The sequence below is a fragment of the Corapipo altera genome, unplaced genomic scaffold (genome assembly GCF_003945725.1).
Source record: "Corapipo altera isolate COAL_440 unplaced genomic scaffold, ASM394572v1 1, whole genome shotgun sequence".
NCBI classification, from domain to species: Eukaryota; Metazoa; Chordata; class Aves; order Passeriformes; family Pipridae; genus Corapipo; species Corapipo altera.
This window is the reverse complement of record NW_020884873.1, coordinates 18,030,825-18,049,608: the sequence shown is the minus strand read 5'-3', so window position 1 is coordinate 18,049,608 and position 18,784 is coordinate 18,030,825. Positions and strand designations below refer to the sequence as shown.

At 44.8% G+C, this 18,784-nt stretch overlaps 2 protein-coding genes across 2 annotated transcripts; both read left to right on the top strand.

Annotated features, from left to right (window-relative positions):
• Positions 1–6,186: 6,186 nt before the first annotated feature.
• Positions 6,187–15,814, top strand: LOC113957047 (cytochrome P450 2D17). Its single transcript, XM_027664174.1, has 9 exons — positions 6,187–6,523; positions 8,308–8,479; positions 9,232–9,384; positions 10,007–10,167; positions 10,294–10,467; positions 12,251–12,392; positions 12,972–13,159; positions 14,111–14,252; positions 14,381–15,814. The coding sequence occupies exons 1-9, from the start codon at positions 6,311–6,313 to the stop codon at positions 14,557–14,559; spliced, it is 1,524 nt and encodes a 507-aa protein (XP_027519975.1). The 5' UTR covers positions 6,187–6,310; the 3' UTR covers positions 14,560–15,814.
• A 738-nt stretch (positions 15,815–16,552) lies between these two features.
• On the top strand, positions 16,553–18,110 carry NDUFA6 (NADH:ubiquinone oxidoreductase subunit A6). The gene is made up of 3 exons (XM_027664281.1): positions 16,553–16,744; positions 16,933–17,048; positions 17,916–18,110. The coding sequence occupies exons 1-3, from the start codon at positions 16,618–16,620 to the stop codon at positions 18,045–18,047; spliced, it is 375 nt and encodes a 124-aa protein (XP_027520082.1). The 5' UTR covers positions 16,553–16,617; the 3' UTR covers positions 18,048–18,110.
• Positions 18,111–18,784: the final 674 nt, after the last annotated feature.

Sequence of the window (18,784 nt, the reverse complement as noted above, 5' to 3'; positions counted from 1 at the left end):
GCAAGGAAACGGAGCCAGCAGCCAGCTGAGTGCTTGTCTCTAACTCACAGGGCAAATCAATGGCAGAAACTAAACCAAGATGCTTTTGTCTGTCTGGCTTCCAAAACCTGGATTTAATCACACTATTATTTTCAAAGGTGTCACGCTGATCTCACACTTCAGGAAAGCAGAATGAATTTCCCCATATGGATTTAAATGCATCTCTTACGAAAAAAAATTAATAACAGGATTTTAGCCAGGAGCTGTGTCCAAAATTCCCCTGGATGCTCTCATTACAGCAAAGCAAAACCCCAAGGTATCAGTACTGAACCAAAAATGAAAAGAAAAGCAATATATTCACAGCTCCCAAGAAGCTTAATAAGCAAAACCAGCAGCTGAGACAAATCAACAGCCTGTGGTATCGGGGGCGTAAGCCATATTTTTCTGACAGTTTCACGAGAGAGTGTGAGTCAAGACTGATGCCAGTCATTTTCTGAACGAGCAGGCATCTTCCCAGAGCTCAGCCACATCACAGAGGTTTAACAGAATCTTCAGGAGGCATTTTAGACCAGTGCTGGTACCACAGCTTGTGCCAAACAGCACCTTGGTTCGTTACCTCTCCATGCTGGAGTTAGAAATTGCATGTGCTGAGCTCCGTTTGGCTAACTCGGGTTAAGGTAGCAGTGGGAACATTTTAGCCTGAGGAATTAAGGCCTGTAGGAGAACCTGAACTTGAATGTAGTGACTAAAACCAAGCTAGCTTGTTTTGATTTCTGCTTTAACCCCAGTTAACATGACGAGGATGCTGAGGTTAGGGTCCATGACTACCCTTGGCCAGTCACTTCCTGAACTGGCAAAACCCTTACCGGGCAGCGTTACCTATAGGTGTGAGCTCAGTCCTCTACCATCTCAATTCTGTGAAATATCAAGTCATAATAAAGCCATTCTGCTCTTACAATTTCCATTCTTCAGACCTTACTGTCTGCGGCTTGTCTGGGAACAACTTCATCTCTGTGGCTGCTTTATTCATCCAGATGTTGACACCTGCAGCAACTGCTCAGGTCATGCTGCCCAGCTGCTCACAGTAGTTGCTAGAGCCTGGCTCCTCAACATCTTATGGCACCAGCACAGAGTTGTCTCTCTGGGTGGAAAGATGGGGCCCAAGACCTGCCCTGCTTTCAGTACCAAGTTCAGAGTCGTTGCTCTTTAAGAGCAAGAGACATGTATGGGGATGGGATAGCATGGGAAGGGATGGATGAAGGAAGCAAAGTCCAACTACAATTCCACTTGGTGATAAGTGAACTGCTGTGACTGATATAGGAAAAAGGGTAGGAAGCCATGGGGAATTTAAGGAAGAAAAGCCTGAAGAACAGATTTCTTTGCAATGTGGGAAGGTTGGCAGTAAGTCATAGTAACAGTAACTATGAAAGACTTGGCTATTTCAGTTCTGCTGACTGCTTTATTATGAACAAGCTGTTAGCACAGTCCATCTTAAGGATGCAGAAGTACCCAATGTTTAAACTCCCCCCTCTGAGGGCCAAGAAAATCACAAGGAACCAGCAGAGACTAAAATTTCCTGAGTCAGGGTTGTGCCTCAGGCTAAATTTGTTTAGAAACATTCAGCCAAAAATTTTTTGATCCCTCTCTAATGGCTGACATCGTTCTTAGAAATCCATTGTTTATCTGACCTTCTCTTAACCCATTAGAAAAATTTCTGGTGATATTTTCCGTTCTCAGTTTAATGCTTTGAAGCATTACATGCAAAATTTGGCAGGAGGCAGCTTTGTGTTAGGAAGACACATTGCACCAGCTCTCTAAAACTGTGCTCAAACTTGGCTACGTTACAAGCACTAGAAAACCCAGTTTGCGTGTGCTTGATAGAGTTCTCAGTTTTTCATCTAAAATTCCCCCAAGATGTCTGAACAAAGCAGGTGGTGGTTGTTGCTGGCTGCCAGAGGCTGGCAAGGGTAAATGACAAGTGTGAAGCTGGTCTCCTCTGTGCACCTCTTGCCCCTTCCAGCACTGAAATGGTCAGGAGGAGAGGCTGTCCAAGTGAAGGCAAAACAGGCAAAAGAGAGATGGTGGGCAGAAAAAAGGAGGTGGAGAAAAGACCAAAAAAGTCTGGAACTGAGTGTGAGGCCATGTTTTCTGGGCTCAGATGAGGCCACCAAAGAGGAAAGGTTTCTGGGGTCTTCATCAGACCCAGCTCTGCTGTAGGCTGAGAGATGGACAGCCAGGGAATGAAAGCAGCAAGCTTCACGCTGACCAATGCTGTTCCAAGAGGCTTTGCTCCTCCAGAATGAAACATTGCTGAGGTTTGAGTCTATCTAATGGTGTTAGGGGGAAAGCAGTCAACCTGCTGGGATTTGGATGAAAATCTTCTGAAAGCTCAAGGAAATATTCATGCTATCTGTGCAGTGCTTCCTGGCTGGCTCCAGTGTTGAAGCAAAGAAGAAGGGAAGGGTGTTTCTTTGGACATTGAAAGATTTTCACCCCACTTCTATGAAGAAATGAGTATGTGATGCTGGGTAATTACTGAAACAGCAGTTTTCATAAGCAGGCACTAATCTGTGACCTTCATGTCCAGTGTGCCAAAGTTGTGATTCTGCAGGAAGATCTGCAGAAGCCACTTGCAGCCCCAGCTGGGAGCTGGGCACGGGTCCTGTGTGCGGCAGCTTCAAGGCTTTTCCTATTTGGTACAAACACTTAGAAGGTCATTTGCCTCCACTGGCGGCACCTGCGAGGAATCCTGTGGGTACAAAAGACTGTCTGCTCCAAACCCATGGAGTCACTTGATGATCACTGTGGAAAAGCCCATCTAAAACACCCTTATGGACAGGGCGTGAACAGCAGGTGGCAAAACAGGCTTTGAAGTCAAATAGTGTAATTAAAACAAGATTAGCAAGAGATCATCTATTCTGTGCACTGAATAAAGAGAAAGTCCTTCAAAGAGGACATATATAACACAACATCATCATTAAAAATGATCTTATGGACTACATGGACAAAAAGGCTCAATTAAAATTGCATTAAAAAAAGGCAACTCTTGCTTTACCTTACTTCTTGATGCTTTGTTTTGCAATAAGCTTTTTCTCAAAGCTCCCTTTTTGTTTGCAATGCAGGTTCTCCAGCCAAAGAATGTTGATGTCTGCATGCAACTTCTGTAATTTCACTTAGCTCGTCTCTTAATTGACTCCTCACAGTCAAAGACATGCACCCAGCACAGCAGGGCAACAGCTAGCTAAAATTAATATGTATGGATTAGGAGGATTTTTTCCGTGACTTGAAAATTGCTCAAAATATTACTTTATTGAAAACAAATGCAAATGAACATCTTTCATTCTTCAGAAGGATAATTACCCTTTTCTCTTTCTCTCTCTGAGAAAAAGATTTGTTGTCTATCGTTTCTTTGGTTGCTTTGAAAATTGTTCCTTTGAAATTACCAAAGCTATAACGGTTGTTCCAGTCCTTTGCAGAAACGGCAGTCCTTGTTACTAGCCCTAAGCAGAAGAAGCTATCCTGCAGTCTGAAAGGGATAAAGATCATTTACCCAGAAACCTTTTGGAAAGGTGTAAATTGGGAGGTGTGTGTCTGTGTAATATTTTTTTTTCTTAAGCTGGTGCCTTCTTCAGGTTCCAGCTTTGTTGCCTTATGTCAAGGTTGAGCCATAGGAATCAGAGCAGCTGGAGAGTTCTTCTTCTGATGGCCTTTGAGGGTGATGTTCTATTCCTGAATTCCAATCAACAATCCTTCTTAGAGCCTGCAGGTAAGTGATAGGAGTCCAAGAGCCTTTGGTTCTAGTCAAGGTAAGAAGAATGGAAAGGACCCAGACAGATATTTTTCAGCTGAAGTTCATAAAGGTGGAGCTCAAAATAAAGTGAAACAGGCAAGGTAACTTCCTTTTACTGATGGGGTGATCAGGAGATGTCCCCTGATGTTCTTTGGACCGCATTTCCCATCTTTTGTCATCTGAGTAAATGGGTCATGAAAATCAGTGTGGGAGGAAGTCCTTGATCCCCTTTTAGCGTTCAGCCATCTCCTGCTCAAGCCAGTCCGCTGAGTAGAGGACTGTCACAGCTCTGTCTCCTGAGATCTCACAATAGAGCTATTTGAAACATTTTGGGTACTCAAAAGCCAACGAACTCCCAGGCTACTCTGCAAACGTACTTCAGCTCTTGTTAGCTCTCCCAGGCTGTACTTACCAAGAGTGATCTCTGTCCCATCAGTCATGTTGTTAATATTTTAAACTTTATCAGCCTCAGTATAGATACCTATGGATGTCACTAGTGATCATCCCCCAGCTGGACTCTGTACTGCTGATCCCAACTCTTTGAGCCCCATAGTCTAACAATCATCCACCCACTTTATCATGTACTTTGCCAGTCTGTATCTCACTGATTTAGCTATAAGCATACTGTGGAAAATGGTGTTAAAGGCTTCAACAGTGTCAAGTTAATAAATGCTCTCACGCTTTGAGAAAACTGCCTGTGAAGAACTACCAGCTCTCCTAGGCCCTTTTACTCTCCAGGGCAACTCCCTCTGGTATCCTGTCAAATGGATCACTGAATGAGATGAAATCAGCTCTCCTGAAGGCAAGGGCAGTAATGCTATTTTTCCTCCTGACTTCTTGCAGGATTTAGTAGTTCACAGTTTCATGGTTGTTGCAGGCAAACTTATCCTTGACCATCACGTCCTGGACCAATTCTTCCTTTTTCGTGAGCAGCAAACCCAGTACAGCATGTCCTCTAGTTGTCTCATCAATCACCTGTGTCAAGAAATTGTCTTCAGCATGCTCCAGAAACCACCTGGATTGTGCCTGACCTTGCAGCTCCTCCAGTTAAAGCACACCATGAGTTAGTGCTATGGCCTGCAATCATGTGAGATGGCTCTATTAACTTTCTCTCCTTGATCAAGAATTTTGTAGTGAGTGCCTGGCACAACACTGCCTGTGGAGCTTTGCCACCTTCTCCTTGCCCATAGGCACTCAACTGGCCCATCAGCTGTCCCATGGCAAAGCTCTGGGCCCTCCTCTGCACAACACACTCCTCATCATTTCCAGCCTGTCCTTCCTGAAGAGACTATGTCCACCTGTGGCAGCTTTCCAGGCATGTGAACTATCCCAGCATGTCTCTGTAACACAAAAGAAATCACAATTCTTCAGTTGTGTGGGGGCTGGTAGTTCCCCCCATTGTTTCCTGTGCCGCATATGTTTGTTTACAGCTACTTGAGGTGAACCCTGAGTCATGATACTTTCAAAACAGGATTGTGCTGTAGACTCCAGTGAGGTGACCTCAGCACACAGATAATGAGTGCTGAGGTGCCTCCCAGGGAAAGGGGCATCTTGAGGCCCTGGGTGCACAGCAGAGCTGCCTGCACAGCCTCTACAGGAGCATAACTTTGCATTCTGAGCTCTCCATTGCTGCTGCAGCAATTTCTCCATTAAGAGTTTTCCTCTGATCACACTGTGATGGCTTTACTGCTTCTTTTTATCTAGAACTAACTGTCCTAAGAGCAAGGTTATTGATCTCCAATGGCAGAGATGCCAGGAGCACACAGCTGTGCTGCTTTAGGAAATACTTTGACTAACTCCATAATTGTGTTTGCATTACTGCTGCTGCAAAGGCTGGAAAATCGAGGCTCCTTATAATATATTCCTTTCTCCCTTTGTAGCTGATCTGTGTACTACAAAAGCCAAGGTCATCATGCTGACTGACTTTTGGAGTTGGATAAAGACTGTTAATCCCAGAAACATAAATGATTTTTAAAGTCTCAGGTCACTGTTTTAGGCTAATTTCTGTGACAAGTGATTTCTGTAAGTGAATGTTTGACCTAACCTGAGCTTTCTCATGGTCCAATGGAACCAATCCTCAGCTCTGCAAACAGAAACCTGGGTGATCTGTGTTTAGAAGCTGCTTCTCCCTTGACTTGCCTGTACTACCGAGAAGGTGACACAGATTTAAATAAACTCTTTCCAAATCACCCCGTGAGAATGCAGCAAGACTGGTTGCATGTTGTGAACTGTGATCTCATCTTGGCTGTGGGAGAGGGTGCCCAAACACCTGGACCTCACCGAGTTCTCTCCCATGGACGGCACTATAGGGAGAAGCTGCTCCCTTTGGCAGTGACAAAAACACTTTGGAGGAGGAGGAGGAGCAGGAGGAGGGATGACCCTTATACCACTCCCCTGGGGCTGAGCTGAGCAGAGGAGGAGCTTCGAGTTCGAGCCAAGTCCCATATTAAAAGGCCAGAAACGGAAGAGAAGAGAAGGCAAAAAGAGGCAGAAAGAATCTTGTGTCCAAAGAGGAAGACAAAGGAGTAGACAGGCTACGAAATGGCATTGTTCCTGTGGCTGGGGTCCCAGCTGTCATCCCTCTGGAGCAACATCTCTGTACTGGGAATTTTTCTTACAGTCTTTACTTTACTGCTTGACTTCATGAAGCGCAGGAAGAAGTGGAGCCATTACCCACCAGGCCCAGTGTCTCTGCCATTCATTGGGACCATGCTCTCTGTTGACTTCCACAACCCCGCCTACTCCTTCAAAAAGGTGAGTGGCAGCCCCCACAATGAAGTGCCCCTCACACGACCAGGAGGGGTGGGGTACACCCTGGCATGACCTTGCACAAAGCCGAAGGGCAATGCCCTCTCCAAAGTCCAGGATGAAGCAAGTCACTGCCTAAGGACACTGACTTGGCCCTCACAGATTAACAATAATCACACACCCCTCACCAACCTCCATCTCCTCACCTCTGCGTGAGCTGTTGTGCCCCCAATGATAGGTGATGCTGTAGAGCTGGCCACCATCCTACCACGGGGGCAGATTTGGGGGCAAAGGAACAGGGAGATGTACAAACAAGGGAAGACAAACAAATATCTGGGCTGAGAATGAGGCTCTGGAATGGCAAACTTTCATGGGAGTTACTGAAGCATGAATGTGACAGGTATGTGACAGTTTCAGTTAAAGAGATCAGCTTGTGGGATTTGCCCCAACAGCAATGCCCAAAATCTCGGTAGCATTCCCATTCAAAGTCAGGGCTTAGCTTTTCTCAAAGGAAAAGCACAGCACAGCTTGCAGCAGATAAACCATGGGGGTTTTGTGCTTCAGCTTGCAAACTCTAAAGCCCTCTTTTCTAGGACAGCGCTGTTCAGCTGTCTGTCCACAACCTGCCAAATGGAGAAACTAAATATAGCATTTGTATTACGTGCTTGTGTGTAGTCCAAAAGCATACCATTTTCAAATCATATCACGTCAGGAACATGCTAACCACAATCTTGACCAGTAATCACTTTTAATTATGTATTTCTAGTGCCAGTGAAGTGCTAATTCACTTTTCAACCCTACTGCAAATAAGTACTTTGACTCCTTGCAATGCTACAGTGCAGAAATGAAGACTCCTAGTTTTTAAACAAACAAAAAAAACCAAACCAAAACCAAAAAAATACCACCCCCCAAACCCAAACAACAACAACAACAAAAAAAATATAAAAAAAAAAGAGAAATTAAACTGTGGGGCATCACTACTAATGCATGTCTTTGAACAACATGCTCCTGAGTGCTTTCTTCAGTGTTCCTGACTAGCGGGGGAGCTTTGACCTGCCTTCCCAGGAGTCTATGTCCAGTTAAAGGGCTTGTCTACCTGGAGGAGACAGTTCCGAGGTCAGATCCCACAGTGAGTGCATGGCTGACAGGATTAACTGTGCTCTCATCCTGCTGTCAGCATGATGTTTCTTACAGATCACAGCAGATGTAGGGTGTGCGCCAGTTACCAGTCATACTGGATGTGTACATTCTTTTAAGGAGAAAGTTGACCTAAAACTCCAGCGTAGAATTGTCTTTTCCTACAATGTTTCTGGAAACCTAGCTCTGGGTAGGTCTTTAGGAATAAATGCATATTTTAAAAAAAATTACATATCACTTAATCATTAATATTTCCTTCAGTAGAAGTAGACTAAAAACTTACCTAGTCTTTCAATCAAAGTAAATACAAATATTAGGAAATAATTAATTGTTGAACTTGCAGCCTTTCAAAATCCCCAAAAAGGTCCTTGACAAAATCCAAAATACTTGCACAATGTTCATGGCAACAGTTTGTACACCAGGATAGGTGTACTCTAAATTTTTCCACTCGTGGAGCATTGATCCCTGCTTCAGCTGCTGTTTGGCACTGAGCTGTTGCACAGCAAAGACAAAGGTCAAAGATCAGCTGAAGATTTCTGAATAAAAGCACCTCAAAAAATCACAAAATAGTAAAGGCCCTAAGAAAGGATATGGTGATATTTCTGATGTTACATTCAGCTCATTTTCAGGGACATACTTTTTTATCTTGGCAGCTTCAGAAGAAGTTTGGAAACATCTACAATCTCCAGAACTGCTGGACCAACGTGGTAGTGCTGAATGGATATAAAGCAGTGAAGGAAGCCCTTGTCCACAGATCAGAGGACTTTGCTGATCGGCCATACTTACCAATATATGAACACTTGGGCTATGGAAAGAAATCTGAAGGCAAGTCCCTTGAAAATAGGCATTCCTTGCTGGTACTAGCACAAGTAGGATTGAAATGGAAGATTTTCTTAGCATGGTGCCCCCTTCTCATGTCCCCAGGATCAATCTCGTACATCTGCCACTCTCTGGTGGTGACAAAATTGGATTTGATGAGATGGGGGCTCCCCTTAGTGGTTGTAGTACAGCTCCAGGTGTGAGCACACACCTCTGCAGCAGTGTTAGGACACTACCTGTGGTACAACTTTCTTGCCAGCTCCCGACACCCAGTGATTAGTGCTTACTGTGCTTATGTAAAACAACATGCTTATGCAACAACAACAACTTGCACATAACAGCGCTATATGCAAGTTGCTGTCGCAAAAGAATATGGAAACTTTCATCCAAGAGAGAGTATTATCCAGCATTCTGCCCACATCTCATCCTCAGCTCCTGTGCGGTTGCACAAGCTGCTACCCAGTTCACACAAGCTAAGGGTGCAATGCTGAATGGTTTGGAGGGGTGATTCCTTTATCCTTAGCAGCCCCTGTTGCTCCCATTGAATCCCCCCTCCACCTTTGCTAGCCATGCACAGGCATTAGAAGGTGCAGTAATCCATATTCAGAATTGCTGTGTGAAGAAGCTGTATAAGATCAGACTCTTTCATTTATCCACACAGACCTGTACCTCCAAACTCACAATTGCTATTGTCTAGCAAACTTTTCTTGATGTACGAGTGACATATCCTGACATTTCTTGCTCATCCATAATTCCAGGTATTGCTTTGGCAAGATACGGGCATGCCTGGAAGGAGCTAAGGAAATTCACGCTCTCTACCTTGAGGAACTTTGGGATGGGAAAGAAATCCTTGGAAGAGCGAGTGGTGGAGGAAGCTGGATTTCTTTGTTTAGCGTTCAAGTCTAAAGAAGGTTTGTCACATCCACAAGGATGGGGAAATCACAGAAAAAGGCAATACAGCAATGCAAAGAGAAGTATTACTAAAGCCACTCTTGTCTGCATGCAGTGCTCTCTTCCCAAGAAAATGCAGTGTTTCTAGTCTATATGAATTCCTTGGAGCCACTTCTACTTTACACAGTGTGGCTACTGTAACACTAATCCATTTGAAAGAGGAAACAAATACGAAATTAGAAATAGAGAGATAAAATAGAATTATTCCCAGAGCTGGTTAACTGTTACCTTTATGAAGTTTAGTGGAACATATTGACGTTATCACATGCCATAGAAGTGCAGCTCAGAGTCCACAGCACATCGCCTGTCATCTAGACACAACATGTTACCTGTCAAGTCACAGAACAAGGCTGCAACTCAGCTTTTCTGGGGAGTTTTCTCCTTTAAACACAGATCAACCAAATATTAGTAAGAGATGAGATGATCTTCACTTAGTATGATGCATTTGTACTTTGAGTGGTTTGAGGGCTTTTTCTCTTGAAGGCATCAAGAAGGCATTTGTGTATTCTTGCTGCTGACAGCTGAGGTCCAACAGCTTGGTGTTGCTGAGCTTCATTGCTTGGTCTCCATTTCCATTTTCAGGTCGTTCTTTCGATGTTCGTGCTCCTGTACATAATGCAGTCTGCAACGTGATCTGCACCATTGTCTTTGGAGAGCGTTTCGACTACAGTGATGAGACATTCCACAAACTCTTGGGTTTATTTGAAAATACCCTGAATGAAGAAACTGGATTCCTTCCTCAGGTAAACTGAGAGCTGTAAGAAGCTGCCCTCTGTTGATTGAGAGCATTGTGTTTTCATCATTTTTCTTTTTTGTATCACATAATATCTTCTCTCTCTTTCTCTCTCTTTCTGGTTCTCACACCCCAGCTTCTTAACGTGGTGCCCATTTTGGTGCGCATCCCTGGACTGGCACAGAAAGTCTTTCAAAGCCAAAAGGCTTTCATGGACTTCGTTGATGTGCTCATAGAGAAGCACACGGAGACCTGGAATCCTGCTTACACCCGAGATCTCACGGATGCATTTTTAAAGGAAATGGAGAAGGTAGGGTGACACCAGCAGGTCCAGGGGCAGTTCCTCTGCCTGTTTAAGCTTGTTCATAGAAGCTGACTTTCTTCATAGAGTTGTTTAAAATCTCTCACCAACTAATTTCCTACTTTTTCATTCCATGTTATATCTTGATAAGAAAGATGTTCTTCATGCTGTAACTTCCTTTAGTGTCTTGAGACGTCATATTATCTGCTGATGTTCTTGTTGCCATTTTCTACCTTCACATTCCCCTCAGAGTCTAGCAACTTCCTTCTTTCCAGCCTACACCATTTTGAAGGCTTTTAAAAGGCAGTGATTGAGAATTCACTAATATTTCTAAGTTCGCACCAGAGAACAAGTTAACATGCAAGATTCTTCATCATGTCAGTGCCTTGATGACTGATGTCTCATAATCAGTTACAAAACTGCAGCAACAGACTGGCTTTTTGGTGTCATTGCCCAGTCTGTAGCCTGTCTTTAAACCAAGTTATGACTTGAAAAGATGGATATGTGTCTTTGAATTGCTTGCTAAGAACTAGTTCTCGACATATCAGAGGAAGGCCTAAATCTGAACTTCACTGAAATTAAATTTGATTCAGTGAGGCACAAAGTCAGTATAAAATCAAAGGTACTTGCATCAGCCCATCCATCCACCACATGTTTCTGCACATGAATTCACTAAATTTTGAGCGTCAGATGAGCAGTATTAGCAAATTCTGCTTGCGAATTGCTTCCACCATCTGAGTGCTCAGGCTACACTGCTGCTCTGCATAACAAACCCTGCAGTGCCAGGGGTGTCGGTCACCTCCCCCCTGCATTGGCCCCCCCAACTTGCACAGGCAGAGCAACATGACCTATGTTACTCTGCACTGACCAGTAATATCTGGGGGTGGATATGAGCCTGACCATGCTGCCTCTTGTCACAGCTCTCTTCTTTTCACTAAGATCCCCTGATAAGCCAGTCTGATAAATCCCTCTCCTGAGTTAACTTTGGTTGGGTCAGTCCCAGAGCTCCCTTGCATGAGATCTTTTGTTGAAATAACAGTTGAGTCTTAAATGCCTTATTAATTGCTATCCGTATTACAACAGCATCAAAATATACTGAATAACTTAACAGAAGCTAGTCCCTAGGAAGGGAGAGTATAAAGAGGATTAGAAAAGACAAGAAGATGAACTCATGCAGAGAGCTTGTCATATCTCATATGCTAACAAATTTGAGCTCAATTAGCATTTGGATGAGAGACCAGTTTTGCTGAAAGTGGTGTTGCAGACTTAATAGGCAGCAATAATACCCTCATTTTTTTATTTATTTTTTTTTTCAATTGTAAGAAAATATCAGGGCAGAAGCAGAGAGAATCTGTAATGCATAGCTAGGGATAACTCCCTTAAAATAATGTTAATTTTGCATTAGCCACATTAATGCAAACCCTCTCTACTGTGTGGGTTTTATGATCTGACCAAACCTGGATAACTGTGTTCCTACTCCTCTGGGGGAGGATGTTATGGCTAGCGGCAAGGGCCTGCTGTCTGTTTGAGATGACAGCACAAAGTGTTCACTCCTGTCCTGAAGGCAGGTGTAGCTTTCATCTCTCAGGATATGGGAGGTGGTTGAGGACCTTCAAATACAGGAGATAACAGGGTTGTGAAGTACATCACTCATGCTCAGACCATCGCCTGTGTTGTGCTCTACTGTCTCACTGAAAAATGGATCTAGTGCTTCTCAGTACTTCTTTGGACAATGGTATTCTCAGCTATCAAATACCTCAGCTCCAATTTCCCACTTGTTTTCTCTCCACAGGGTAAGGCAGCTGAAGAGAATGGTTTCCACTATAACAACCTTCGTCTGGTGGCTGCAGACTTGTTTGGAGCTGGTTCTGAGACCACCACCACCACTCTTCGGTGGGCGTTGCTGTATATGCTTCTCCACCCAGAAATACAGAGTAAGTCAGCAACAGGCAGAGGTGTGGCCTCTTCCCTTCAACCTGCATTTTTCTGCAAGGAGGCTGAATACCTTCTCTCCATGATTTGGGGGTTTTGCAACAAGGAACAGCTTTGGTGCTTGTTGGTCTAGCAGAAGCCAGGAGAAACACTTCCCAAACAGCTGTTCTGGCAGAGGTGAAGCCCTGATAAAAAAGACAAACTGGAAAGGCAAGTTCTCTCTCGTCTTCATTTTGAAGGCTGGGGACTTGCAGTGGTCAGCATACCCTCTTTCCAGTATTTGGAGTAGATGGTGATCGGTTCAAATTCTCTAATGCTGCATGACCAGGTACCCTTACAGCTGCATAGAGGAGGGGTAAGGTAGGGGTAAGGGACCTTTTAAAGACACTATGCTCAAAGAATAGTTATACAGATGTCACCGAGCAACTGAAAAATGCCTCCCCATCTAGTTCCTGTTTCTTTCACGAATTGCTTGTCCCACTCTCACCCAGTGCCTACAATCTCATGCTGCCAATCTTCCTTCAGCTTGTGCCAGCCCCTTCTGTCTGTGTCCTCTAATTCCTTATCTGTTCTGCTTTCAGGTAAGGTCCAAGCAGAGATTGATAAGGTGATTGGCAGAGAGAGACCCCCCACCATGAACGACCAAGCGAGCATGCCTTACACTAATGCCGTGATCCATGAAGTGCAACGCTATGGGGATATTGTTCCTGTTGGACTACCTCACATGACATACCGGGACACTGAGTTGCAAGGCTTCTTTATTCCCAAGGTGACCGTGACCGGATAAGCAATACAACATCCTCTCCTTGTGCAGACACCAGGCATGGGGTGTGGGTGACCCCATGCAACTCTGCAGTGTTGCACTTCCAGACCCAATTACAGTCACTGGCGAGCACTAAAGTAGGACATTTTGACATGCTAAATCCAGGCAGAGGGTCATATCTGTGCTCTAGGTTTACACTGGTTATATGGGAATCCAACTGCAGTGGCAGCTCAGTGCAAAGGTTTCCCTTCCTCTCCATCAGCCGTGACATTCACTGCCTGTGTTGGAAGGAGCCTAACAGCCTAACAGGCTCTCTGGAGGCACACAACACCAGTTTACTGGCTTGCCTAAGATGGTAGTATTTAAAATTCTAACCTCTGAAGCTATTCAAATGCCACTGACATTCAGACCACTTCCACTGTGACAGGCAGCTGCCCTGGCAGCACTGGCAGAATTCAAGTCTGGGATTATTTTTTTTCCTTTTTTTTTTTTTTTTTTTTTGTACCCTTGCAGTATCTCCTCTGGCTTAGAATGTTGACATGTGAAACAGGAAAGCTTTGCAATTTTCCATGGCCCCTGCGAAAGTCGGGCTTTGAAGTCTGTCAGTCAGCTTCTTCTCTGCAGCTATAAAACAAGTCCAGGAGGATCTGAGAAGCAGAGGCTGTTTCCACTGTGTAACCATGAAATTGGCATTTGCATTCAACGGCCTCTGTAAGGATACAAACTGCAAAAGTTCAGATACTTCAGAGTGTAGGGTACGCACCATATATCATTGAAAAAGTGCCCTGCTTTACCTCTGCTTTAAATAAGATAAAGAAGTGGAGATGGGTGCCTTATGCTGAGGCACTGAATGATGGTTGCTATTAGGTGGGAGACACAGGGACCAGCACTGATCCATTGTGCCAAGATAATGCTACTGTTCTCACATAAGTTGTTTCCTCTTGTGGAGGAGTGCAGGGGACGACAGTCATCACCAACTTGTCTTCTGTGCTGAAGGATGAGACAATCTGGGAGAAACCAAATGAGTTTTACCCTGAACACTTCCTGGATGTAAACGGGCAGTTTGTGAAACCAGAGGCCTTCCTGCCCTTCTCAGCAGGTAAATCTGAGGGGAGTATCCAGCTGCAAGTCAGAGGAACAGCAGGAGGGTGATCTGCTCCCCCCACAGTGATTTCAGCATGGATTAATGCCCTTTCTGATGGATACTTTCTACTCCCTCTCTTGCAGGTCGCCGTGTCTGCCTGGGAGAACAGCTGGCCAGAATGGAGCTCTTTATTTTCTTTACCACTCTCCTGCAGAAATTTACCTTTGTGCTCCCTGAGGACCAGTCCAGGCCACGGGAGGATGGTCACTTTGCTCTCACAAACTCCCCACACCCATACCTGTTGCAAGCTGTCCCAAGATAAGTGCACACCACTCTCCTTTCACTCACAGAGCACCAGCAAAGCAAACTTTATCAGAAACATTGCAGGTCTAGGCAGGCTCATGCTGGGCTCCACTTAAGACCTCTCAACTCAAAAAAATGTCCACAGCTGTGTAAAATGAGGCTCTAGCCCAATATCTCGTTTATCTTAATTCTGGTTCTGGATCTTGAATCAAACAGCTATATGAAATTAGTAATGGCAATCAAGTTTGTAAGGACATTTTTGCCTAATCAGCCAGCTCTGCTGTACTTTGGGCTCTCATCAGTTGCAGAAGCAGTTCACTGAACACAGAGCTTCTGAAAGAATTATTATCCCTGAGCTACTTTACAGAAATACAAAGATATCCTGGGTAAAAGACAACCCTGAGGTCTTGCTGATTCTGGAAGCAAAAAATGACTAGGAAAAACCTGTAAGGTACTACTGTTAGCCCCACTGCCTATCCAGCCATGCTCTGCCTCTCCTGCGTGCAGCAGTGTGTGCCTCTGCCTGGTGCCCAGGGGAGCCCAGCTCTGGCTTGGTTCCTGAAAAAACAAGGGATGGTCAGCTGATTTGGCTGGTGCTGCTGGTGGGCAGGGCGAGAGCTTCAGCTCCAACAAGGCAACATTTAAATGCAGTTTCAGAGCAGTGCTCCTGAAAAATTTTACCATCCAACACACACATCTCCTTTGTTCCTTCCTGTTTATTACATACTCCTGTCTACTGCACAGATATTGCATTGTTTTCATTTATAGTCCCAAAGAAAGTAAGTTTTAATCCTGACAACCCTTATGTCGTGCTAAGCCTCCAGTAGGAGTAAATACCAAGGAATACATAAATAATCCATATGATGTGTCAGCCACAGAAGCAGGTAATTTGTGAAATACAGCAATTTCTATAAGTACATTTCAACAGAAATCCTGGTGTTTAGATTTATCATTTCCTCTAACTAGCTCCTGATAACTGTTTTGAGGGGTTTTTAGCATTACTTAAAGTCAGCTCTTGGGCAGGTTTGGAACTCACAAAGGGATGGAGTTATACTGTTTGAAACTCTATGGCCACAGACTTCAGAACTACCTTTCTTTTTCTTCCTGCAATATTCCTAACAAATTGTTTTGCACGGTGTTAAGATGTGTTGATATTAAGATTAGTAGTAGCTGCCTTTTAACCACATGGCTGAAAGGACCATAACATAAAGGAGCTTCTATGTATAACCACCACTAAAAAAAAAAAAATAAATACCTGAAACTGAGTGTGTGGACACCTTTATATCTATCTTTCTAATGGTAATTTTGGAAGCTATGAAAGCTACTGAACTATGCGAATCCTTATTAATGTAGTTGTTAAGATTAGTATTCCATGCTAAGATTTGTACTTCATGCTTTTAATCTCAAAAAAAATCTGAAAGAATAAAAGTGATGTGAAATCTTCTTTCTCGTTTCTCCTCTTTGTGGTTGCCTCGGTCCTGCTGTGCCCCAGCCTCAGATGCTCACTTGACATTTCTCTCCTTACCCCCAGCACCGCAACTGTGTCTTTAAAGATCCTTTCAGCCTTATTTTTCTAGTCAGTTCAATGACACTGTACTGAACGCTTTTGGGTTTATAGTGACCAGCACACACATGAGTGCGTTTAAAGAGAAGGTTGGCATGAACTTAACTTCAGTGAGGATCCCAGCACTCGTGTATTTGGATAAAAACGTACGTATAGCTGGACTAGGACTGTCTTTCTAACACGCAATAGTGCACTGACAGAAAACAGCCGGTGTGACGTCTGGGGTCAAAGGCAACAAATACATAATTCCAAAACACAGCCCCAGCGCGGCCCTGAGGGAGGTGCCGGCTCTGAGGGGTCGGGCCCCACAGCCCCGGGAGGCGGGACACGGTGCAGCGCCGCCCATCCGGCGTGGTCCTCTCCTCGCAAACAGCGCTGATTGGTGTTTTCTCCGACCAATCCGATGGGAGATCGTCGTCAGGCCGGGCGGAGTGGCAGCACAGCCGACCAATAGGAGCTCTGCCGAGCCGTGGGCGTTCCCGAGGGCGGTAGCAGGGCGGTGGCGGCAGCAAGATGGCGGTGGCGGGCAAGGGAGCGCTGTCGGCCGCGGTGAAGCCGATCTTCAGCCGGGACCTGGGCGAGGCGAAGCGGCGCGTCAGGGAGCTGTACCGGGCGTGGTACCGCGAGGTGCCCAACGCGGGTGGGTGAGGGGCGCGGAGCTTGCCGCGCGTGCTCAAGGTCGGAACGGCCTTAATGACATTGGTGAAACCGGCGGGCTGCGCATGAACGAGCGGCCGGGTAGCGTTTTGGAGGGTTGAGTTGAACGCCGCCGGTGGGAAAAACGCGAAGCGATATGGATGACCGCAGTGGGTGTTGTGTTTCTTGTAGTACACCTGTACCAGCTGGACATCACGGTGAAACAGGGGCGTAACAAGGTGCGGGAGATGTTCATGAAGAACGCCCACATTAGGGATCCACGGGTGATAGACATGCTGGTTATTAAGGTACAAACAGCTTGGGCTATGGAGGGGTTGTCTCTTGCAGTAGCATTGGTTTACCTATGTCAGCAAACCTGTTGATCAGGGATCATGCTGCTTTAGCAAGCAGAGGAACAGAGTCTTAATGCACCTAAGTCCCAGTGGCTTGAATACAGATTTCTGTCACTCAGGGCACTGGTTCTGGCTTGCAGATCTTTAAATTAGCCACAGTAACTGACCTCTGCAGTTCTAATGTGTTAGAAAGCTTCCAACCAAGGACTGCCACGCTCACCTGTTATATTTCATGCATTTCAAGACAGTTACTCTGTCTTTACATGATGAGAAAAATCTGGAAATAAAATCCTAGGTAGTACGGTTGATGACACTTCCAGGCAGTCTCATTTTACTCTGTGCTGCCATCCTACAAAACCAGTACAATAGAGTGGAGTCATGAAAAAGTTAAGTTTAATATCTCTGTGGCACTGATACTGGTGCTAAGCACCTGGCAGTAGTTCTGCTTAGTTTTACAGGTAATGTGCTGCTATTCAAACAAATTCAATAGAGGTACTTGAAAATTAGGAATGTTATGTAGAATTTTATGGGAGGTGCTGGTCATGGGACAAACAATGCAGCTTTTAAGAAGGAGGCAAGATCCTTGGCCTGTTTCACAGGGCTGGGAAGCTATGCTGCAGAGACGTCAAGTCACAAGGCAGAAACAGTATATTTGTGTCACAGTGTCGGTGATAGAAGCAGTCTGTAGGAGTACAGAACTGCTGATGCAGCTATTTTTTACTTAGGTGTTTCTCAGTGCATTCAAATAACCTTCATGCTGCTGTAAGGTCAGACTTGGGCTCTAACTAAGAACTGGTCTAAAATTCTTTTGTCTGTGCTCAGGGGAAAATGGAGCTTCAAGAAACCATTCATGTATGGAAGCAGAGGACTCACATCATGAGGTATTTCCATGAGACGGAAACCCCGCAACCTAAAGACTTTCTGTCCAAATTCTATGCGGGCCACGATCCCTGAGAGATTGACTCTCTGTCTTCCTGCCTTATATTACAAATAAAGTTCTGTACAATAGAAAAAAAACATACAGAGAGATTGTGTAACATATTAGAAGTCTAAGGCCTAGCTGAATCCAGAGTGTGTGCAAGTGATTGTGATGTTTGAAGAGCTGCGATTTCACAGTTTTGCCAGTGTGTATTTTCAGTGGGCAGCGTTTGTCCCATCATCTGCCCTGGGGTGTCTGCTGAATAACCACAACACAACCTAGCTGTGGGGCTTTGTGCTTGGCCTGCAGCCCTGTCTGTACGTGTTAGCTCTGTGGAGGAAAGAGCAGGTCTTCAGAACAGCCAGTGTAGTCACAGACATACTCTTGTGCTTGAGACCCATCTGTATTCATGTAGTGTCTTGCAGTTTCGTGCTGTGACTTTGTTGAGCTGCTGTTTTTCCCTTGGACACTAGTCTCTGTTTACCTCCTCAGAGAATACATGAAATCCAATAGGCATATAAATCCCTTTGTGCATAAAGACATCAGCAGAGTCCATTTCCGTGCTGTAAAATGAAATTACCTGGAAAAATGGGGGGTTGTACTGTTATCTAGAATAGGAAAGCTCTGTAAGAACTTCTGGTGCCTAGCAGGAGATGGTGTCCTACCATCACCTTCTTAATTGAATCAGGAATTACTAGCTCCCTTTTGAGAAGGGTAAGGAGAATTTGTTCTGTCACCAGTCAGATTTTCAGGAGGTAACTCAGTACTGGAG

Coding starts and splice junctions, on each gene's coding strand:
- LOC113957047 (XM_027664174.1), top strand. CDS start 6,311: ATGGCATTGTTCCTGTGGCTGGGGTCCCAGCTGTCATCCCTCTGGAGC. Junction 8,480..9,231: donor CTATGGAAAGAAATCTGAAG/GCAAGTCCCTTG, acceptor CCATAATTCCAG/GTATTGCTTTGGCAAGATAC. Junction 12,393..12,971: donor TCTCCACCCAGAAATACAGA/GTAAGTCAGCAA, acceptor TTCTGCTTTCAG/GTAAGGTCCAAGCAGAGATT.
- NDUFA6 (XM_027664281.1), top strand. CDS start 16,618: ATGGCGGTGGCGGGCAAGGGAGCGCTGTCGGCCGCGGTGAAGCCGATC. Junction 16,745..16,932: donor CCGCGAGGTGCCCAACGCGG/GTGGGTGAGGGG, acceptor TGTTTCTTGTAG/TACACCTGTACCAGCTGGAC. Junction 17,049..17,915: donor TAGACATGCTGGTTATTAAG/GTACAAACAGCT, acceptor GTCTGTGCTCAG/GGGAAAATGGAGCTTCAAGA.